General features: G+C 31.9%; 2 protein-coding genes across 3 annotated transcripts in view; one reads left to right on the top strand and one right to left on the bottom strand.

Annotated features, from left to right (window-relative positions):
• The window catches only part of LOC121122632 (uncharacterized), an 86,515-nt gene extending 68,318 nt beyond the window's left edge, over window positions 1–18,197 (bottom strand). Inside the window, exons 1-3 of the mRNA XM_040717665.2 lie at window positions 17,807–18,197; window positions 17,526–17,742; window positions 1,153–1,272 (exon numbers count right to left, since the gene is read on the bottom strand). Of these exons, the coding sequence (XP_040573599.1) occupies window positions 1,153–1,272; window positions 17,526–17,742; window positions 17,807–18,145 (676 nt within the window). The 5' untranslated portion in view covers window positions 18,146–18,197. The remainder of the gene's footprint in view (window positions 1–1,152; window positions 1,273–17,525; window positions 17,743–17,806) is intronic.
• The window catches only part of LOC121122633 (protein phosphatase 1 regulatory subunit 14C), a 47,195-nt gene continuing 29,089 nt past the window's right edge, over window positions 7,112–25,217 (top strand). The window contains exon 1 of one of the 2 annotated variants that reach the window (XM_040717666.2): window positions 7,112–7,602. In XM_040717666.2, the coding sequence (XP_040573600.1) occupies window positions 7,471–7,602 (132 nt within the window). In that variant the 5' untranslated portion in view covers window positions 7,112–7,470. Of the gene's footprint in view, window positions 7,603–20,059; window positions 20,287–25,217 lie in introns of those variants that run through there. The other variant, XM_040717667.2, reaches the window with a different exon arrangement.

Genomic DNA, 25,217 nt, shown 5'->3' with positions numbered 1-25,217 from the left:
ACAATAATAAGTACTCCATTTGGGTGACAGGGGGAGGGCTATAGCCCCTCCAGCACGCCTCTCCCCTATAGAAATGTTACTCTTTAAAAAAAAAAAGGAAGACATAGAATGGTTTTTTGAAAAAATGAAATTGACCCTTTTTCAAAAAAGGGTCATTTTAGTAATATAAATAAATATTAATTTATAAAAAAGTGTCATTTAATTAAATAGAGATACAGTTTATTAAAAGGCCAAGAAAAGAAAAATTGGACATTATAAAATATAACATTCTTGTAAAAAAAAAAAACGTCACATAAAACAAAATATTAAAGAAGGTTTTTTAGGGGGAGGGGAAGATTCAAAGACCCACACTTTATTTTGTAAAAAAAAAAACGTCATCAGCTGAGAAATTTCATAATAAAATCAATAACCCCCGAAAGGTAAATACTAATTGACCCTGATTGGAAGACTTAACCATTGTCCTCCTTTGTAATAGACAATAATATGTTGCAGTAATTTTGTGAGAGGCAAATTTAGTTATAAATGTATAACTTAACAAAAAAGTAAATCGGACTCTGTTAAGCCATCAGCAGCATGCATAAGGCTGGGGAGAGGGCCTATGGAAAAGATAAACATGGAGTGCCCTTGTCTTCTATTCTTAAATTTGCATTTAATTTTGAATTTAGTTTATATTTTGAATATTGCTTGTATTAGGAAATTTAATATCAATGAAAATATTTTCGAATCTTGATTAGTGATAAATTGAGTTTGCTAATTACTTATAGCAAGAAAATAGGTTAATTCAACTGATTAAAGAGATTGAATAAAGAGAAAACGTGATTGAAATCCTTCAAAATTGAATAATTAAGGTTTAATTGTTCTATTCATACATTTTGATTACAAAAGTATTTATACTCTAGTTCAAATATCATCTTTATAGTTAATATTATTTTCTTCCCTTATTAAAGTGCAACTGTCGTTTATCACTTATTGCATGGCTTCTAATATTGTTTTTACTTGAGCTGACATTTAATTTTGAAAGAGAAAATGCCATGATAATCCTAACAATTTAAAGAATATATATATGATTTTAATGATGTTCCCTTTCTTCATTTTTTTCTCCCTGCTCTTAATTTCTGCCTTAAGGAATATGTCTTACACATTATCACTCACTTGAGGGGCATTCCTGAGGATCTTCATCACTCGCATCCCTACACTGAGGAATACCATTGCAAACGTCATAAATCGCCACACATTCCCCTGAATGACATTGAAATTGATATCGACCACACTCTGAAAGATAATTACATTATGTTATTATTATACATATTATGCTGACTTAATTTAAGACCATAATACATAATCGACACCATTTATCCAATAAGGACATTTTAAAAGTCAAATATAACATTCATTTTATAAAAATATCTACCAATAATATTGTATGTAAAAAAAAGTCTTTTAAAAAAAATCAAAATTTCAATTTGTTCAAGGTTCCTACTCACTCTAAAACTTGTTAACTAGTTAGTTGAGATATAATTATCATGGCTCTTTCACGTCTGGTACGACTTCTCTGTTGATGCACGGTGCTAGTATCGAGGGGCGGGGGAAACTTCGGTAGGGTTTTAAACAATGTGGAAAGTCCAAGTTAAAAGCAAAGTTTATATTACAAGAAAATGACTTGAATTTTTCCTACATAAATTCTACTTCTCCTTAATGTTTAAAATTTGATACCAGGTTTTGAACGGATAGCTAGCACCCAAGCAGCAAAACTTGTACATTAAATAGTACATATAGAGACTCTTTGACGTCCTGCAGGACTTCTTTGAAGATGTACCACACTAAATTGTGAAAACCTCAATGTGAAAAAAATTTGATATAAAGCTGATATCCAAAAAAATGATGCCACAGAGTGGTTTGAATTTAATGACAGAAATTTGAATTATTTTTAGTGTTTAAAATTAGGGATCATTTTATGATTTGACTGTATACAAAGTGCCCTAGTGGCTATACTTGTACATTAAAAAGTCCCTTTTAAATATAGGATAGAATCACAATATCTCAAATCCAGGTCGGTTCATATCTGTAGACCTAAATACTCAAGTAAATTTCGGGTAGCCAAACTTTTGGATACATATCCGAAACCAAAATTCAAAAGATACTTGTCTTGAATTTTATGAGCAATTTACTCGAAGTTGGGACCTAAACAAAATAGGATCCGCATTAAGCATATATTTTTACGGATTTTGTATCGCGATTCAAACACTAATCAAAATAATTAGAGTGTACGTTCGATATAGATAATATACTTAGTAGGATGAAGTATTCTGTAATACTTTGTTAGATCCGGAAAATATTTGACATCTTTTTCATGACCCTTAAAGCTCGTTTTTGTCTGGGATCTTTTCTGATAGTACAAGTTTACTTATACCGTACTAGGGTACTTCCTATCCGGGTTCAAGATCTGTCCTATTCCTAGTCTCTAAATAATAATACGAGGATGGTTGGTCTGAAGAGTTTCCGGCATCAACGTGTAGATGGCAGCACTTTAAAATATAATTAGTCACATCTATCTAGCATCTGTTGTCAGTTACTCTCCAAAGTTTCAACCATTTTTGGACCCACAATTCTTATATAACAATCGTTTTAGTGAGTTGATGTTAGTATTTTTGTAAGAAAAAAAAAGTGAATTTTTTATTTTATTTTTCAACATAGTCTACACACTTCCAACAGGGATGATTCCATCTTTGTAGCCTGTTCAAATAGTACTCGACGTTTTTCTCTGCAAAATAATTGTTCAATAAACACCTTTTGTTTTTTGGCTCAATTACACAAAACAAGCCTGTATAATGTATTATATATCTGCTATTGTTTTAAGCTATTTAATGGTTACACATTGAAAAACAATTATTTAATGACAGCTTGATACTCAATTTTGTCCATTTTCACGTTGAGGTCGGAGACTTTCCAAAACATCCGCATACATGCTAGTGTTGCAGTTCGGTCTGGAAATCCTAGACCGGTCTGAGACCATTACATTTTTTTTTTAGACCGAACTAAATCGGTTCAACAAAAAGCTCAGTCTAGACCGGTCTCATAGAAAAATTTGGTCTAGATTGGTCCAAAGGAAGAGTTCGGTCTAGATCGGTCCAAAAGAAACATTCGGTTTAGATTGGTACAAATGAAAAATTCCGCCAAGTTTGGTCCTCAAAAAAACTAGACCGATTCTATAGATAAATTGTTTATAACATGACTTTATATGTATTTTCATGTGCAATGACGTCATACGAAGTTTAAACAGAGATAGCTCTGATGAATTTTAATACCGTCATCTCTCGTGGAAAACAGAATTCGAGCATCTCTTCAGATGCGTGATCAAGTTAGAATTATCTTTCGTCGATTCCTTTCATCTTCATTTGGTTCTAACTCTTGTAGAACATGGAAGTCCACTTAATTAAATAATTACAAAAACCAAGGGGGGGGTAATTCTTAATTCTCATTCTTATACAACTTATTATGTATCACACAACTGATTTGCTCGTATAATCGAAATGAATAAATTTATTTTATATGTATACAGTATTTGTTCTAGAGAATATCTTGTACTTTTGAGATATTTCAGAAAAAATCAATGACAGTTGATCTAGAACAAAAAAAGAAATTTGGTCTCTCATAATATATATGACCGAAAAAACTGTCCATAAAATAAGACTGAAAAATCGGCCTCGAAAAAATCACATAAGACCGAACCGAATAAAAATTCGATCCTGGACCGAGTACATTTTTCAAATACATACATTGATTGAATCATTTCACTAGTCCCTAATTTTTACAGATCTGTACATCTTGGAGGCTGTGTAAATTAAATAATTTGTATTCAAAAGTGATGTGTATTTGTTTATGAAATGAGAGGGTTCAAATAAACCTACCACACCCATGATTGGTATAAAGGCGATAACAACTCCAATGCAATTTCCCGTTTATTGTGTACATATACGTAAATCTACTTTGTAATGTACAATGTAGCGAGAGGGGATGGATGGATTGATGATGGAATAATATGCCACTACACATATGGAAAACCTCCATTTCTTATTTTTTTTTTTTTTTTTCTTAGTAGGGTTTCCTCCGGAAACGATTAGGGTTATTATAATTCAAGAAGAAATACAACTTCTTACAAATAAGGCAATGAGAAGAGAGGGCTAAGAATTCAAATCATATTGTAAGTACATATAGAAATGACGTACATAATATGTTAATATCAATATGTACGTAGATTATAAACTATTTTACATAAATTATGATAATATTTGTGACCTGTCAACACAAAAAAAACAACCCTGAATTATCTTTCTTAAAATGTAGTTTAAATTACAGGGGTTGGCAAAAGTAAAAAAGAAAAGTTTAAATAGTGGCATTTTAAGACAAAATTTGTAACATATGCAATTTAAATTGATAAATTAGCTGTTGTATCATTCAATATGATCACCCACCGGCATTGATCACCAACTGTAAGCGGGGCATAAAGGCTGAACAGGGCCCTTATTACATATTTCTTATAGAAGCTTCAGGGATCTCAAGGAGCTATGGAGATGTTAGTTTACCTTCCTTCTCATCTCTGATCACAACTATAAATCACACGGGTTAAGGAGAGGATTATTGGAAGGCTACGATTCAAGTTTGATAAAAACGCATTTATAAAAGGTATAAATTGTTAAAAACTTACAATCTACTGACTAAATGATCCTAATCATGTTAGCAAAGTTAAAATCTTTTCAGCTTTAATATTGTCGAAAAATTAGTTATCCAAAAATTTAAAGTTTTATATCTAAGTTCAAGCTTTTGTCCAGATAACATGTTTTTGTGCTGTATCATCGATTTGTAGGGTCCTTTGGCTAGCTTATTCTGATAGATCCTTTGGATACGCTGCAAATTGCAATTAAATTAGCGTAAATTCATAGTCACAATCTAAGAAATTGATTGTTTTTATGGATGAAATGGCCCCCATAATATTGGGTTCAAATCATGAAGTTTTAAAAATATGGTTAATATTCTTCTTGGGTATTTCAACTTGTCTCAGAAATTTGAATACAGAGCCTATTAATGACCGAAAAATGTCTATGAATTATAGGGTTATAAATTGTTTAAATGTTGCAAAAAAAAAAAAAAAAAAAAAAAAATTGGACCCTTCTTCTTTTCTTAACTATTATTCAAGATTGTTTAGTAGTGATTTACCACATATCTAGCATCTACAGATCTATGTACTGTTGCGTCTTAAATACATAACATGTACTAACCATGGGTGCAGTTGGTATGGGGCATATTTATTTAACACAAAGTATCCTCCCGTGCAGATCTATTACATTTGTGAAACTGTATACATATATATAAAAGATTTTATCCCTACTCATTTTATAAATAGAAAATTTCCTACTATGCGATAATTTTTTTATGGTAACAAAAAAAAATTCTCCATTGGGGAGGGCTCAAGCCCCAGCCCACACTCAACAGACCAGATGATCATGCCTCTCCTCACTTGAAAAGTCGTATCAGTGTCTCTGGAAGTAACTAAAGCTATAATCCAAATGACTAAACGCGTTTATTAGCTTTAGGACATTGCCTTGGCAATGTGACAACCCTCCCCCCCCTCCCACTCCAAGATGTCCCTTTTGATATTCTCTTGATGACATCAGTGAATAACATTTCTTTTAAGATATGCAATTTTTTCTTTCCTTTGTAGAATTCATGTTCTTAACTCAATTCAAATGGCGAATACCACCCTCAACAGCCATAGCAAACAAAAAAGTTATCACATGGCCAACTATATATAAACAAATATTGCTTATGTTGGTTTTTGTTTGACCATTTGATTGATATACAGAGTGGGTACCCAAAACTTGCAGTGACAAAATACGTGATTTCTATGGAATCCAGAAAAACAACTCAAAATTAATTTGTGATATGCTTAAATCCTATATCTAGTTATTGTTTTTTATTCAGTATATCCTCCTTCGCAAGCAAATATAGCCTTAAAACGCCGGCAAATAGATTGGCAACTCTTGACGATGATATGATGGCTGATCGAATCCAAATTTGGATTAGAGGTGAGGCAAAAATTATTCTCCAAGACACTTCAAACTGAAAAGTCCATGGGGTTGAGTTCAAGGCTGGGGGAGGGTTACATGGAGGCAGGCCAGAAGTCAGGTCTAATTGTTACTACGGAAGGTTTGGTTCTTCTTGTCTGTATTTGACTTCTTGGTGTTGTTGTAGGCAGTATGGATGGAGATGCCAACGGTCTCTGCAATCTTCTTGGCACTGATGACGGGGAGGAAGAGATCGGTAACTTTTGACTTTTTTGATGTAGCTAAGACATTTTTACACATAGAGACATGGGGGTGAAAACAAAACTTTAATATTTTTATTTAAGCTGCAATTTGGTGCCGTAATGAAGCCTCGGAAATAACAATAATGGGGATAAAAATTTAATTGAAAGCTATCCCAAGATTTGGGTTCCCCCTCTGTAAAGCTCACAAAAATAAAAATTTAAGGAGGATTTCTGATTGAAAATAGTAACAAATAGTCCCTGGTCTGTAGATGAGTATCACCAATCCAGGATGAGAAAGAAAGAAAGTAATAATAATAATACGTCATATATAGACGACTGACTATCTTTTCCTTTTCATCATTCATGGCTGACCCTTGACTCCTAGCTGCTGTGACAATTTGCTTTTATACTCATCATAACATGTACATGACATGATGAAGTGTGATGAGACTGTCACACACACACACACACCCCTCAAACTTAAAATGAGAAAAGGTCAATTTCATCATCAAGGACAAAGCCATGTTCTTCATTATTATTAAATGAATTTTTTCGTTCAAGGACAGAAAGATGTTCATAATAATAAAAATGATGAAATGATGGTTATTATTATATGTAGAAGAGGGGGGAGGGGGTGAAGAGCAGCAGCAAGAACCATTCTTTGGAGCTAACCTTATTTTTTCCATCATCATCTTAATATGTAATAACAAAGATTCTTCCTGCGTCGTTGGAAGTTTGTGGAGTGGTAATATTATATACTATAGTAAATAATGGTGGTTGTGACTTGAGGAGAATGTGGAAAAAAATACTGCATAACAACGAACCCTCGGAGCGCGGATTTCAAAAAGAATTAAAAAAAAAAAAATTAAAGTAACCCGTCGAGATTTTTCATTACATTCCTTACCGTGTTGATGATAGACGTTAGTTTACGTGTGTATCAGTGAACGATCCGTGCCCATTTGTTCTCTTACAAAGGTGTATTATTATTCATTACTATTTTAATCCAAGGCAGTGCTCAATTATTTAGGAAATGTGTCATTGATTTCCCCTCAACTCCACATAGTATAATTAAATAACCCAGTGAGTGGTGTGAATAGTCTCTACATATAGTTTGTAAGGGATTTGACTGACTGACAGACGAATCATCGATATATACAAACCTCTCCATGGCATCATCCAAACTACGAAGAACACCGCTCTTCGGCTACGATGGAAATTTGGGCATCCCCATCATTCCTTCAGGGGGTGGCGGTGTATCCGTAGGGAAGGCACCCTCTAGCGTCTACAATGATTATCAGGTAGGTGGTGGTGTATAATCTAGGGATAATTAAAAATGGGTTGACTCCATCTTTCCAAGAGTAGTAGTAATTAAAAAAAAGTAGTAACTACGTGAGATTTGACATCTGTTCATCTCCCCCTCAAAAGAGAAGAACCCCATCATTACTCTAATTATTTCTTAAGCGCATCCGAGTTAGAAGAATGAGTTGATGTACTCGTTCTGTACCTATAATCAGGTCGTTCTTGTTGGTGTAATAATTAAAATACATACGACTACAAGAGTTCGTGACATCCATTATATCTACATATTATAATCTTGTGAGAAAAGAAGGTGGTTTGTAGAAGAAGATGAAAAAAAGTAGACCCATTCTATTGAAGTAGATACATATTTCTTCTCACATCTAGCGTTGAATTACGTGAATTTTTCTTTCTTATTTTTGTACCATAATAAGAGCAATGATTTTATTCTTTGCAACTCCCACACAATGAGGCACTTGGTACACGTCTAAGTAATTCATCTATATTATTTGTTATCATTGTTGAATGAATGACCCAGCCCGTTATGATAAACTAAGAGTCTTTTTTGGGGTTTTTTAGTAGTTATTCCATAGGTATGGAGGAGTATAATGTTGTTTTTGGGGGGTAGACAAATTTTGCTCAGATATTTATGACCAGCAATTTTGTCTACATTTTTATGGAAAAGGGTATTATTCCTTGATAACCTTTTCTTGGAAAATACATTCCTACATGCATTTTTTTACCGTGATCTATTTATTGGCTTTTTATAATTATCATTTTTTTCCTACATTTTTTTTTAGAAAAGACATTCCTCGATGACCTTTCTTTATAGAAAAACATTGTTTAATGACCTTTTTTAGAAAACACATTTCTTGAATATATTTTTTTTAGAAAAGAAATTGTATCAGTACCTTTTTTAGAAAAAAAACATTACTTGATGCCTTTTTAGGGGAAAAAAATACATTTATTGATGATCCTTTTTCTTGATCTTTTTTTAAGAAAATACTACGTCTTTTTATTGGGTTTTTATAACTATCATTTTTTTTTACAGTGTTTTAGAAAAGACATTTATTGATTACCTTTTTTTTTTTTTAAATCCCAGCCTTCACATAGGTTTTTTAATTAATTATTTGTTTTTTTATTAAATAAAGGTTTTCTTTTTGAAAAGAATCCTTATTTATATTTTTAAATGGCCTTTTCTTGAACAATGGAAAATAAATGAATCCTTTTTCTATTTATGGTCTTTTAATTTAAAAAAAATTGAAATTCAATTTTCAAATTCTATCCAGCGTGGGCCCCCTTTCAAGAAAGTCTCAGCTACTTGTTCAAACTGTTTATTAATATTGATAGATGCCAGAGAATTATGCAAGAAATTTCTGTCAGGTCTCCTACGCCTATGACTGTTGCCACTATAACTATATATATGTACTCTACACATGACTATTTCAAATATTTTAGAAATCCTTTTGCTATTAGCACATACCTATGTAAGTACATTATTGCTCTTATCATGACTTGTCATTGTCACATACATAAATATATACATTGGATTAGAAAATATTTAGTGTAGCGGAACATTGGATCCCCCTTCCTCCGTCGAAGGTTTCGTGATCAGTTTTGCAGAGTCACTTACATTATACGTATAATTATTCGGCATTTTGTGCATAGTCATCCTTAATTTCTAAGTTAGATAATATCCATGATGCCGTAGGTCCATATTTTCTACAGACACACTCCTTAAAATGTTTTCAAGGGTAGTCGTAGACAAGGGTGGATTTGTATATTTTTGAGGGTATATTGGGTATAAACGAGGTATTGTACTTTCCACACGGGTAGAATCAACTATTTATTTGTTGAACTACAAAATCCTGCACTTTTGATCTATCTACTTTAAATTAACATAAAATGGTCATTTTTTAAATGACCGATCCCTCTCATCTTTGAGACCTCAGCATTGTTAATATCCAATTTCAAATTCTACCACACGGCCTAATACAGGTTTTAAACTCGAACATTTCTTCATTAAGCCTTTATTCCTTGGAAAATTGTAACAGATGGATAAATGAAAAGCAAGGCCAGATAATGCAAACCTTTTCGTTTCAAAACTGTGTATATTCAAAAGATTTAATAATGCTAAAGTCATAATTTGTCTCTAAAAATCAATATTACCACCTCTGAAACCCCTTATGGAAGATTAACAATTTTCTTAATGAAGTAAAATGGTCACTCCGTAGGAGAATTGAGGCCAGTGGAGGTCATATTGAAGATAAATAGACTTCTTGCGATTTTCACCTATGCTATTAAATACAACCAAACAATTCTTCACAATGCTTTTAAATCAGGATCTGGATGAGCTCAAAGTTTGTTCCAATTATATTGCACGGCCCTGTATGATAAATATCCGAGCAAAAACGTGTACTTGCCAATAATTAAAGAACAAAAAACGAATACTCTGGTTATTTTTTAATTGTTCCGGTCACAAGCCCACAGGTTCGAGTATAGCCCGGACACATCCCAAATAGTAGTCTATTCATGTTTCACTTTTTCAAAGAATCCTCTGTTGTTGTTTTTTTAATTATAATAATTCATAACTTTTATTATTAATTTAATAGATACATAGATTCTTATTTATTATCTATTGTAATTTCTTCAAGGGCATGGATTGGCATATTTTTAATTTAATTAACACTCAACATATGAATGAAAAGAAGACTTTGTTTTTTTACTTATTGTAATATCTCATTCAACGAACTGACGTTAATTTCCTTGTTATTAGAAGTAAAAAACATCATAATTAGTTGCTATTTTTTAGTTTGCAAATAGAATAATACATATATGTAATGTATTTCCGGCAGATTTTTCTCTCCCTGCTCATACTATTATTAAAAGGGCTTCAAGTCAAAATCATCAATGTGATTAATTATTATTCAAAGGAGTTATGTAATTTCAAGATAGGAAAATGCTATTTTTTTAGGAGTCATCTTTCCGGAAAAATATATATATTTAATATAAATCTTTTTGTTTTTATTTTAAAAGGAAGTTAATATCTTATAGATATACTACTCCCTATTCAAAGGTACCAGATTACACACAACAGTTATACATACATAATATATTAGATATAAAATTAAGATATCAACTTCCTCTAACAAGGAAATATTTTCTATTCATCCGAAAACAACAAAATCCGTTTCTTTGTGTTTCTTTACTGCATGTCTGATGAAACAGAAAATAGGAAAGTGGTGCATTAACACAAAAACAATTTTAATCAAAAATATTCAAAAGAAAAAAAAAAAAATATTTACAGCACAAGACATATTTTGATTCATTATAAGCTGTATAATCAAATTTCAGGGATGAGCTACAATAACCAAACATGTGAACTATAGTTGGAAACCTTCAATTGAATAATGAGACTTAATTTGTCTTTGATATGGTACTTTGCATAAAGTCATTCAAATATTAAATATCTTTCATTGTGACGTTCAGAATAATTATTTGTTGATAGAAATAAACGACGATATTTGTAGATAGTGTTGTATCGGTCCTTACCTATTCAGTCTAGTTCATGCCAGTCATAGGAACGATCCCATTGGTATTTGGGACAGGTCCTAAGACTGTAAGACTGTCGGTATCAGGGCTACAAGTGAACTTTTCAACAAAACCCCATACCTTCCTTTTAAAAGCCCAGGATTTAAAAAAAAACAACCAAGGCTGGTAGAATATTAAAAGAATGATGTATTTTCTTATCTTTATTCAAGAATTTTCTGTATATACATACTTGCAAATGGTTGGCTGCAGATAAACTGCAAAACCTATTTCTATGGTTATGCAAACCATGTAGTCTACACTGTTCTAACTGAAATTTAGAATTACACGTACAGACGAAATGGTTCTATATTAGCTAATTATACACGAAAAACCCAAGATTATATATACATTTTCTAAATTAAAACCCAAGAACCCAGAATGATATGTAAAACCAAAGGTATGGGGAGACCCCCAAGCACTGGCATCCCTGGTCAGTACTAGAACTGATTATTAAAAATTAAGTGGTGTCATCAAGTACAGAACTTTATCAGTTTGGCGGGATATACTGGAGCAAACTGAATCGAATCAAGACTGAGTTGGAAGGGACCGCAGTCGTCAATCCTAAATAAGGAGGAATACAATACAAGTTGAAGAATACAAATATTGTTGACCATACTGGATTTGTAGAAAATCATTTTGGGTTGCTTTTGTGTTGAGGGCCCACATATGTATGCAAATGAAAATAGGAGGGAAGTGTGTCTGGTATCCTTGAATATACACATATTATTATTTATATACGTAAACTTAATTAAGGAGTACTTATATGTACTCTTTCCATCTTATTTTAGATATGTATCATTTTTTTTCTATATATATATATATATCTACTAAATTATGTACACGGAATCAGTGAGCCCTTCAAGGGCACTATGTGGGTACCTCTTTGTTAATGTTTTACAAACAAAACCTTAATTTCAATTGAACAAATATTATGAAAAGATGAGGAGTGCCAATAAATAATAAAGGCACAGACCAATGTATGTAATGTATAGTGACTTTAATATTTGTATGATTTGCTCAATGAACCATGATGTTTGTTGTAGGGTTTGGATGGTTGTTTTTATATATTATTCGAAAACATATTATGATAAAATATTATCTGTATACTATCTCACAACCTTTCCTCCTTCAAGGAAAAGGCTCCACACTAATGTTTTGTCAAATTTAACTATTCAGTTCATAGGGTTGTTCCTAGGGTCCAATCCTCAACTATCGGTCCTTGGAATTTTTACAAAAACTCAGGATGATTAATTAGCACAAAAAATATATATATTAAGAGAAGTCCACATATCTTGCAAAAATAATCCTAGTTACATCATAATTTGCAAAATAATACGAACATATTATATTTTTACTTAGTTATATAATTTATTCTATAATATAACAAAATAATTAAAAAAGAAAAAATACTCTCAATGACAATACGAGAGATCGATTTTATCTTCTTTAAGGATCCCGATTAAGGACCGACACAACACTAGTCTACACGGGGTTATCTCGCTAACATAAAAATATACGGTGTATTTTATTCTCAGCTATCGATGTTTCCACTTTTATTATCCTAATCTGTGTTCTGAACATTGATTGGTTGAATTATAATTAGCTCATTTTAAGTTGTGAACGATTCTTAAAAATTTTTATTGAATAATAATTACTTAGTTGGGAAGAATTGGCTAACTACCAACTGATTTTGGGCCTTTTTTCTGTTTCTTTGTGGAGGAAAAATTGCGTGATATTATAAAGACCTGAAGATATGTCCAAAGTAATATTCTCAATATACTTTGGTTAATGATTGTGGGGGACTTTTATTTATAGAGAGGGGATGACGAGGCAAAATTAGGGGATCTACGTCATCAACGTTCCAATTCATTTTATGACATAGTGGCGTTACATATACCGGCTTAATACCCATTTAGTACAGTACAGTTTTAATTTATCTGGTACCTCTGTAGTATCGGTATACCGAAGAACACTAGTCAAAGGCCATAATATACTATTTTAAACTTAATTTACAAGACTAGCTTTTTTGAAATAAATACAGATTCCTTCTATAGGCTGTGTCCATGATCAGAGTCCTGTATGATATAAAACAGCTGACTCTACATATGATAAAATCAAAAAGTGTACTATAAATGATATTGATTTATATAAATATGTAACCTTCATTTAGTATACGTGTCATTTCATACTCAGTCACTGATTCTTATATTGATAAAACTATGAATTCAATCTATATAATAATTAACAACTAATATATAAAATACTGTTAAAAGTTGCCAACCAAAAAATACACAAGCTTATTTACCCTATGTTTTTTCAAAAAATTTCCTTTCTGAGAGTGGAGGTTGAAAGTGAATAAAAAACCTCAATGAGTTTATAAAAGTGAATTGACAGATAATTTAGAGATAATTAGAGTTTAATCAATCAACATTGAGAACACTAATAAGGGAAAAGAGTTGTAAAAATATCCGTAGCTGACCAGATAATTTCATTTTAGCTGTATATAAAAATATATCACGTCGTGATATCTCAACGGAACCTCCAACAATTTAAAAATGTTCCGTGGATTTTGTTCTAAAGTGAGCCATTAACTAGAAATGTGATATAAGATACCATAGGGGATTAGTTTTCAAGATTTTTATAGTGTGTACCACCTGATACAATCTGAAGATCCCCAAGAAACACCATTATAAACAAACTGATGAAAAATATTGATGGATTAAGCTCTTGATGACGTTCCTCTACTTACCATCAATGGTATGTGAACTGCAGTTAGCCTTATGGTGCCTACACTACTTTAAGGTGATAAATGTCTTCTTTTCACTGGAAATTTCCTATTTTTAAATCCTATCCGAGTGGTTTGAGGACTTTCTACGGGTTAAAAATCGACAAAAATGAAAATATGATTGGAAAATTAAATTTTTTGATTATTCAGAACTGTAGAATAATCTAAAAATATCTTCCTTTTTAAATCATCAGTTTCTTAAAACTATAATCAAAATTTGTTATTGTTTTTTTCTTAAATTAATTAAAAAGAATATTAATAGCCTCTCCCTCAAGGCATTATCACACTGACATATCAATTTTCACCGTATTTTGTTATCAACTGTCGATTTTTTTGTTCCCCCACACCCTTATCAATGTTATCAACGTTGATTGGTTGAATTCAAATTAGCTATTTGAAGCAATGAAAAATTTCCAAGTATTATTACCTTTTGCCAACAAAGTTCAGTGAAGGTGATGTAATCGGCCCTGTTAATTTGTTTGTCTGTTTGGAAGCAGATTTATGAGAACAGTTACGGATTGATCTTAGTAAAACTTAGTATGAAGATTATATGTATGTGTTAAATGAAGAGGTTATTAAATTTCGAGAAGTCAAGGTCGCAAAAAAACATTAAATACGCATAATGGACCATAACTTTGGAACAAATTGAGATACATCACTCATAATGAAAACGACTTTCTAGATCAGGTGGAGATTTTGCACTAGCGAGGCACATTCTAGCTGGATTATAATTCCATAGTTAGGGAAAAGCGGCTATTACAATCTGATTTTTATCCTTCCTTCTGTTTCTTTTTGTAAGAAAGATTGCACAAGATACATTAAAAGTAACGAAGTTTTCTAAACCCTACACTAATTAGGTACATTTTAGGAAATCAAAATATGTTAATTTACATACAATCAGCACAATACAGTAATGAATAGTACTAGGATTTGCCTGGAAATCCTGGATTAATCTGAGACTGTTATAATTAGTCATGGACCACTTATAGGAATCGTGAGTAGAAGGATCGGGTACTTTTTCTGGAATCGGCATAGGGAAAATAAGGTGTACTTTCCAATTCTCTCTTTACATTATTTTTTTAAGAAAATGAAATTTTGGGTTTAGTAATTGAACTTTGGTCCATGGTTTCAATTTCTAGACGGAAAAAACAAGGGGGAAATTCAGTGTTGGACCGAGTCTCAACTATAATCACTAATAACTAGTATTGTGTCAGTCCGTATTAATTTGGTCCATTCCAGTCTTAGGACCGGTCCTAACAGTCTTTGACCGGTCATATCAGTCTTTGAGACCGGTCCTATCAGTCTTTGGGACCCTTCCTTAATAAGACTGTAGGGGTTCGGACTGTCAGTACTAGAGCTGATTAAAAAAGAAGAAATATAGTTGAGTGACGTATTAAGGACCGAACTTTTTAGGACTAGTATGTAGGACTGAACAGGATCCAGGACCGAGACAGAAATGTACTCTTCAGTCCTGAATAAGGTCTGGCACAACACTTCTAATAAGTATAGGACTTTAAGCAAAGAGTGAACACTCAAGGCAAAGAAGGTAGGGTTTAGTAGTTCTCAATTCTGAGTGGCTTAAAATTAAAAGCTGCTACATGTTCCTCCAGCTAGGCACGCAGCATATGGATGTGGGGGGTGAAGGAGTGAGTACCCCTCCCCCTAGTGAAAAGAGAGGAATAAGGGAGACTACGTTAGGAACATATTCCTCCCTCTGTTTTAGATTGAATTGTTTATTTTTGCCTGACCACTCTTTCCCTAGAGTTCTTTACTAATAAGTATGCCTGTCACTGAGCTGAGATTAGTTATGACGAACGCTTCTTAAAAGTAAAGAAGGAAATACATTATGACAAAATATAGACTTAATTATTTCTAAAAAAAGATGTTGCTAAAACTCATGAGAAATATTTATTTATTATATTTAAGATATAACGAGTAACAAATGAAAATGTTGCATGCATTATTTCTTATATCTGTCCAACTGTTACGTGCTGTTGTCGACCGAGAAGGAATGAGTCAAGGACTAATTCTAATTTTAAATTATCACGAATCTAGTAAGAGTAGTAGTAATAGAAGCAGGTTAGTTCCTTTTAATGAATATAACCGATATCTATAAGTATATGGATACAGACAAAAATATAAAATATGCTTCATGTAAATGAAATAGTAAATTGTGCGTAAAATTAGGAACAAATATGTAAAATAAATACATCATTTGAGCATGCGTTCGATTCATATAAATGACAGTCAAACATATTACAATTTTTCTGACATTAGAGATAGGACGCAGAGTCAACGGTTTGTATTTCAACTTTTTTTGAATTTCGATTGCGGCTGGTTTGGAAAAGTCGGAATTTGGTTAGGAAATAACACATGCAAAATTTTATTTTCACACAATGTTCTCTTTAGGTAGAACATCTAGTTCAAAGTTTGAAAAGAAACAAAAGTTATTTACTTCATCAATAAAGATTAAAATACAACGTTAATCCTTATTTTACATTTATTATTCATGATAGACATTATTCTAACCTATAAACAATATTTATAAAGTTGTTTTTTTAAAGCAAAAACAGAGAATAACACAATAAAAATGAGATATTTACATTATCAAAATGGACAAAAATGATGCATACTATACGCGGATCATCAAATTTTCCTAACTTTTGTCTGGTTTTAGGGTCAAAAAGACAATTTTATATAAAAATAAATAAGTAAAAAAACCCTTCTATAGCCTAGAAATATGTCTATTAAAACTACTTGAAGGAAAATGACTAAAAATGTATTCTAAATATGTATATAAATTAGAGTTTTTTTATTTTGATCGAGGTGAGGATTTTGTATTGGACATTTTAATACCATATGATAACTTTTCCGCACTACTCGAAATTCGTAAAAAGTTGAAAATCAAACCGCTCTAACGTAGACTCTCTTCTCATCCTTATTTTCAGCTGAAAAAACGAATAATAATAATAATATATGGATGATTAAAGTGTAATGTCTATTGTTTCTTTGATAGTGTATCCGTTTACAAGGTCTGTACCCTCATAATATTTAAGTTGGAAGTTATTTATACATAATAAGGTGGTCCCTACATATATAACGTACAGTTTGCTCCCCTCTTCGACTGGAATATCACCTACTGCTATGCTAGTTCGATAGTCTATAGCTACCTAATAGGGGAGAATATGCTATTTAATCACTTTGTAAAGTCTATTATAAAATAACTATGATATGTAACGTCGTCAGTGTGTTATAAAATAAACAAAGTTTTTTTGTTTTTTTTCCCCACATATATCCATAATATACGTATTTCTAATAAACTATACAATATAAAAAACTGCTTATAAATGAAATTCAATCTGAGTGCATTCACTGCGAAAATAACACAACAAATGAAGAAGAGGATGTCTCACTCCTTTGGTATTTCATTTCTTTCAGGCTATTTCCGTCAATGTACCTATACATACATTTTTCACCTAGGCTATACCTACATAATATATTAGAAGATACAAAATCCTCAAATACATATTGAATCACATGCCATCTCACCTTCCTTCACCGCCTCCCCTTCCTCGTCTTGCAGAATGGAGTACTGATCCCTTGTAGGATTCAAACTCTGCAAATGAGTTCGATGATAATCCCTTGACTCCATATCCAAATCGGATCTCTCTACTCGAAGGAGTCCACTCGTAAACATGTTATGACTATCAAAATAACATTTGAAATCTTCTCGAGACCCACAGTCGAATAAGTAACAGAAATTGGTCTGGAAATAATTATGCGTAATATAGCTTGGTAATTAATGAGTTAATATTCTATTTTCCAATTACGTTTTGATCCCAAACAGCTGTATTGCAACCCAGGGTCTCACAACAATTCTTGAAGCATGATTTGTAGCTATAAGCCGCAGTTTCATTTATAAAAAAGGCTCCATTATCTTGCGACTCTTTGGCTAAGATGACAGTTTGTGAGCTGGTTTCGAATTTGTTGATGCAGTGATTTTGATCAAAGCGGTCCAGTAGTAAATCCTCTCCTCTACCAAGACCGCTATTGATGATCCTCCTTTTGGATACTTTCTTGGATTGGTTGTCAAGGGATAAGTAATGTGCCTTCTCCTTCATACATTCAGCATATAGGCACAGGTTTAAAAATACATATAGGATTTGCATGTCTATCTGGATTTGTTAATGTTTCTTCATATGGAATAGAAAGCTGACTAAATAGAGAACCAGTAAGGATAGTACATGACTATGAGTTATTTCTCTCCAGCTTGGAGGGAAAAGAGAGAGGGGAAAGGCTCTTCTGGTAGTAGTAGGTAAAACCTACACACATACATATTTTGTAAGGGAGAGATCAGAGAGAGAGAGAGCACCTCAGGGTCTGGGCTCAACAAGTCATTGCATATTATTTGTCTACATATTCATTAGGGATTATTTTCCATCAAGAGACGCATTGCAAAATCAATTGGACATATTTTTAACGTGTTTGACGTCCATAACCGTTAGTGTATCTCGTAACCTTTCCCCTTAGGAAACCAAAAAAGAAAAACAGAAAAAAGTGGGACAAAATCAATCGGTATTAGTTAGCCAATCATTCCCAACTATGCAAGTATCGTTGCATAACTCTTGTGAATCCCTCACAGCTTAGCAAGAACTAATTCGAATTCAACCAATCAACGTTCAGAACACTAATAAGGGGGAAAAAGTAGAAAAAACTTACAGCAAAATACAGTATAAATTTGTATGTATACTCGTATATATAGAATCCAATCCGTGTATCAGCATCTCCTCGGTTTCAGCAAAAAAAAACACCATTTTTTGATGACTTAAGTACATGTGTGACCTGCACAATGGCAATTTTGCTATTAATTTCATAGCATTTTTATTTCCTAAAGTAATTTATTTTTTTATGGGTCTTTATTTAATATTATAAGAAATACTACCATTCAAAATTGGGAAACTACATTTAATAAAAAATATCAATAAACTTCATATAGGTTATTCGTTTTCTTAATTTCATCAACGATCTTGGAATTGTTGCCCCCATGTATATCTTCTTCCAACCATATAATATAATAGACAAATAAGATGGTGAAAAATTGACCCATGGAAATTTCAAAAAATTGTATCTTTTGATCCGTGAATTTTTAATAAATGACGTCCAAAAATTGGACTTATCCTGATTTTTTTTAGCATTACGTTGTATTTATGCAAAGTTGTATATGGATTAATATATTTGTGGCTGAGGAACAAAAAGTTTATTTTACAAAATGACCCATAAACGTTTTCAATTATAATGAAATTACTTTTTAATTATTTTTTTATAGCTTAACGTTTTTAACTGTAGTTTTCAACAGCCTCTGCATTTTATATAAAAATTGTCACAGAAATGTCGGACCCTTCCACCCTCAATCATGCGTTCAACGATAGTTTCCAAATAAGGTCATTGCATCCAAATCAAGGTTACCTTGTGTTTGTTTTTCAATTTTCAATTTGATGTATCGTACCGACTGCTGGGCAAGACAGGCAGATTTTGACAAAATACGTAATCAATCATATTCTACGACGTCACTATTGTTAGAATTTTCGGTTTAATGTATCGTACTGACTCCTGGGCAAGAAAAACAGATTTTGACAACATACGCAACCACTATGACGTCAATATTAAAAAGCATGGTGTAAGTCAAACATCAGTCGTACACGCGTTATGGTATAACTTTGTATTTCTATTAACCTAGCAAGTTACCATTTATATTATTACAGCAATATTTGTCCCTTCGTCGACGGCTATAAATTTCATGCCGATATCTACCCCTAGTATATATAATTATAAACATGGAATTACGTGGAGGGGAACTCTAATGTTTTTTAAAGAGGAGTAACTTGAAGAAAAATTCAAAAGCATAGGATCTTTCAGCTTGGTTGAGTTTACATTACAAAAATTGAAAAATAAAATAAAATATGTAACAATTTATATATATACATAAATAGAAAGAGAGAGAGAGAGAAGAAAATCTTTCCCTTTCTATCTTCCTTCCTTTTTTCTTTCTTCTTCCCTAATAATAAATACTCTCTCCCTCCCTCAGTTTTGAAGGCGAGCGGAATCCATGCGAGCTTCGTGGTTCATCCCCTTTTTTTTTTCATATAATAAAATTAGTTTTCATTTGTACTAGAGTGCGGACGGGTCCTCAAATTTTTTACTGTTAATCTACATACTAATACTTCATAAATCCAATTATTTTAAGCCAAACTGTGATCTTTTTAAAGAAGTGTTGAAGCACTGATCGATTACCTTACTATCCAAGCCTTAGGTGAGTTGGTTTTCCACATATGAGATGGATGTGGATTGATATTTTAACAATAATAATTATATCAATTACTATTGAGATCTCTGGATCCCTATTATTCAGTTTAGATTTGAATAAACCTGATTAGTTAATTATTAGAATGATTATGAATCAATTAAAGGAGAGGTGACTTCATGTTCGCAATGGAGGCGTTTAAGTGGAGTGTGACTTGACACTGACCCCATACCAGGAGCTAAGGGGGCTTGCTTTGTTTGTGGTACTAGGGAATTTGAATGAAGATGATCGTTATGTTATCATATTCATATAATAATATATGCAGCCTTAATAAGAAACGAAATAGTTTTTTATTAAATTCTTCATATATATATGGGTTGTACAAGTTGCAACTTGTACAAACAGATTGTACAACTTACAATTTATTTGTCTGATAATGATTTATTCTAAATATAACATCAACGATTTTAATTACCATTGATATTATCGTTTCATTTTGATATATTAAAATGGATTTACAAATAAATTTATATTGGACATTTGAACTAAATAATGTGCCATCTACTTTCATTTTCATCAAACAATAGTCATAAATTAAACCCCATTGATATATGGACCATCAATTGAATATTTCAGTTTCCTACTTCACAAATACTCTAAATTCTTCATCTATTTTTATGTCTCAACTTGTACAAAATTCCAACTTGTACACAACATATACATATAAGTAATGATCACAAGAGAGTATCAAATGTTACTTCCCATGGTTACCATATGAAGCTAACCACACATTCATGATAGGGAGAAATGAAATGAAATCTAGGGATGCTCGACTATTCTATGTATTTTCTATTCAATTGAAACTTGATTCATAAACAGTGTGTAATTTAATAATCAACTTTTAAACAATAGTCAGACCTGATGTATAATTAAAAACGATAATTATTATTAAGCCTCTATACATACAACATTGAGGGTATATAGTATTCAAAAAGCCTCCCTGCTTTGAAATCTTGATTTCAAGTATATACATTCCTACTAGTGATGGGTTTCGGTCTGGAAAGACCGGTTTAACTAATCATGTCCAATTTGAAATTTGCTCTACCTACGCACACATTTTCATCTGTTGTATTTAAGTGGGATCGAATGCATCTCCAAATTTATTGTATATGTTTATGGTATTTTACAAGTTAATATCAATAAAAATTTGAGTGAAATTGAAAATGGACATGTTTCATTTTTTTAGGGACAAATATTGACCTTGTCATCTTATGGCTAAAAACTCAGTTTGTTGGCTTATACAATAAAAAAATACAACAATGATCAATTAAATGGTTTTGAAAGTAGATCGATATTTTCAAAAGAATTCCAAATACAGCCATTTAAAAATAGGGTAGTTGTCGTCGAAGCCTAAACTTTAGAAGCCTCTAAATTCTGAACCGGAGAACAAAAAAAGCTGAAATTTTGGATTTTAGAGTTTTGACAAATATTTAAATAAATGTCAAATTTGAAAAAAATCGAAGATTGTACTTTAAAAAATGCCTTTTTTTTATTGATTTCACTTGAAATGACCTTTGTGCGGTTTTTTTAGACAATGAAATATTGGTCCACGGTCTGATTTTGCTATATGATTTGAATTTCGGTCTGGACGTAAATATCCGTACAAAAAAATCATTCCGGACCAAACCGAATATAGATTTGACCTCGGAATGAGTCACAACGTGTACAACGTTCATACAAATCTGAACGGATATTTCGCTCTAGACCGCGGACCAAAATTTCAACCCGTTTTCTGAGAAAAAAAGGCATACCTTATTTTTTTAAAAAGATCGAATTTTACTACGAGATTGATCCGGACCGAATTAGTTAATTTGGTCTAACAAAAGTTACAACTCTTTGGACTAAAATATCGAAATAATAAGCATTAAAGATCGGACCGAGTCTCACCACTAATACGTACATGATATTCTACCATATATCAAAAAATAATTATTCATTTTCACTTTTTATCTTCTTCATTAAACTTCTTTTTTCTCCTATACTTATACTTATAATAGGCATGGTTAATTTTCATATAAATCTCGCAGAGTTATCAAAGAAGATTCAACCGTAGAAGTATGAAAGAGAAGTTATTCTCTACTTCCTTTGATTTATTGGCCATTATTTAATTATTTCCCCATTCTCAGGCAATATCAATCCTTCTCAAGACATGTGAGATTCTATTTATGTATTGTAGTAGTATGAATTAGTCATAGATTTGAGTGTGTACATATTTAAAAAATGGTGACCATTTTTTTATTTTATTATTATTTGTGTGTAGAACGAATTTTACTACAAGATCGGTCCGGACTAAATTAGTTAATTTGATCTTACAAAAATGATAACACTATCAAATGTATTTACGAGGTATGTAATTAACGGTCACGAAAAAACATAAGGGTCTTTGAGGGTCTAGTATTTCCAGACCGAAACCCAACACTACTTAGTAACTACGTTTATCCCTACAGAGATTATTCTTAAAAGTGGTCTTCTTTGTTCAAAATATTGGGGTTTTTTCGTCAAAGATATGTATGTGAGATTACATACATATGTATATACAATATACGCGTTTGCTTGTATATTTTTTCACTTTGTACATACATACTGAGTGATAATGTAATTCAAATAAATGTTTAATGCTCATTCACCACTCTGAATCATTTCAATATTCATTGTATGTACGTTGTTATATTAGTTGTAAGTGTGTAATGGCTCTATTGTTCTCCTGATGTACAGTGTGGTTTCTCTTTAATTGAGCCCTTACAACTAATCCAACCATACAGCCCAACAACCACTATGTAAACCCCCCAATATAAATAATACTTTGTACCTTTAAACATTCAGCGTCCATCTTTCTTTGTTCAACCATGTTGTTGAAGTAGATTGATATAATACTAACGAAGGGGAGGAGACGTTAATGGGCCTGTCAATGAGAGATAATTTTTACATTACTTATATATATATATATATATAGGGAGATAGTCAAAAGAACTACTACATCTAAGAATAAGAAAAAAAACCTTTTTGAGATAGAAGAGATTAAAATTTGAAGGGGGAAAAATATATAAATATCATGACAAATGTACTTCTTATTTTTTATCGTCATTCCTTGTTGATGATGGGTCTTTGACCTTGCTTTTATTTTGCATGCTTCCCTCTTATATGTATATATCTTTTGTTTTGCAACGTTTTTATTTACTCTTATACAAATAGAGGAAATTGCCATTTTATCTTTGCTATTGTTCTTTTTTTTCAAACCTTTTTTTATTGATCATATTTTTTTTTTTAAACTCTGAAGTGAAGAGAATTACAGGTAGGTAAATTATACATAAATATGACCTCCCCGTTTTCGGCTTAGTACTTGCTGTTGGAACAATCAAACAACTGACTTTGGTTAAAAGTTTGATGCCTCTTACGCAAGGATTTATCCCAAGATCTTGGTATATTGACGTTACGTTGGGGAGGATTTTTATATAAATGTTTTAAAATCTTGGGATTTTATACATGCAACAATAATTAATTACTTTTGTTTGATTATACTAATTATATCTTCAAACTTTATTTATCTAAGGCAGGGATTGTCAATATCCATGATAAAGAGGGCCAATTTTAATCACTATCATTGGATCACTTCAAATAACTTGATGTGAAACGGTACAAATGATTCTCAATAAGAACAAATCTATATGTATGTTTATTGCACCTACATAGAAGTATTTTTTTTTCATATAAATGCATTTTCACATGTCCTTAATAAGCAACAATGACAAAACATTTGCTTTAAAAAAATTGCAAAAATGAATATTCATTCCTTCGTATAAAACAGTTTCTTTAAAAAAAAAACTTAGTCCAAATTGCTCACACTCAATAATGGCAACATTAATTAAACCTAATCAGAGACCTGTGGTTTGGCCTGCTGGCTCACAATGGATTAGATGTCAATTTTTGTGGTCCCAATGAGCATTAAAGGAAAGAGAGTATCATCGGTGTTTCTCTCGTTGGATTTTAAATACATCATGTGCGGGCCACACTGAGTATTTTCAATTGCCGTATGCGCCCCTGGGCTGCCAATTACCTATCCCTGATCTAAGGGGTAAAGAGTTTATTACTTGTTCAGTCGTTTTCAACTCGTTCTCGTTTCGTCTGATTTTGACTGTAGCTGAACCATATATTAGAAATAACAATGGGATATGTTCCAACTGAGAGCTTCCTTTAGCCTGAATAACGAAACTTGAATTGGGGAATGTTAGTCAAAGATAGGTTTAAAACGCATGAAAAATGATTTGATACACATATCAGCAGATAATATTGAAGGTGACTATAACTGATTCAATCTGATTGTCAAATTGTATCCATATTCTGTAAAATATTATTATTTTCTTGGGAAATCAAGATATACTATAAGATTCTGAGTTACATTCCTCATATTACCTAATTGTTTGTTTGGTTCAGAGTATTTTACTTTAGGAAAATGTGTCATTTCTAAGCATCTTGTACTTTTTCTAAATAAGATGCTATGATTCAAAAATTATGGTTTGTATATTCTTTACTATTCAGTTTATGTGAGGAATATATTTTTTAGGAATTAAATTTGCCTGTATTATTCTCAAAAAAGGTCTAAGATGTCTGAAACTGACTCATAGTATCATTTTTGGGGGTATTGGCACAATAGACCTAAAAATGAATAATGAAAGGACAACAACCTACGGAAAAAAATATTCTCTTGAACTCAATGAGTGTAGGTTCGCTTCTCGATCGCTCCTAGAGAAGGAAATGTTTACTTATACTTAATCAGTGCAACTCTATCTGACCAATTAAAGGAACATTAAAAGGAAAGGGCATTTCTGATCCTAAATCCCTTTTTTTTTTTAAATATAAATGACCGCCAAAAATGTCTTTAA

Source organism: Lepeophtheirus salmonis, chromosome 8 (genome assembly GCF_016086655.4).
Source record: "Lepeophtheirus salmonis chromosome 8, UVic_Lsal_1.4, whole genome shotgun sequence".
Taxonomy (NCBI): Eukaryota; Metazoa; Arthropoda; class Copepoda; order Siphonostomatoida; family Caligidae; genus Lepeophtheirus; species Lepeophtheirus salmonis.
The sequence above is the reverse complement of the archived record's forward strand: the minus strand, read 5'-3'. Positions and strand labels throughout refer to the sequence as shown.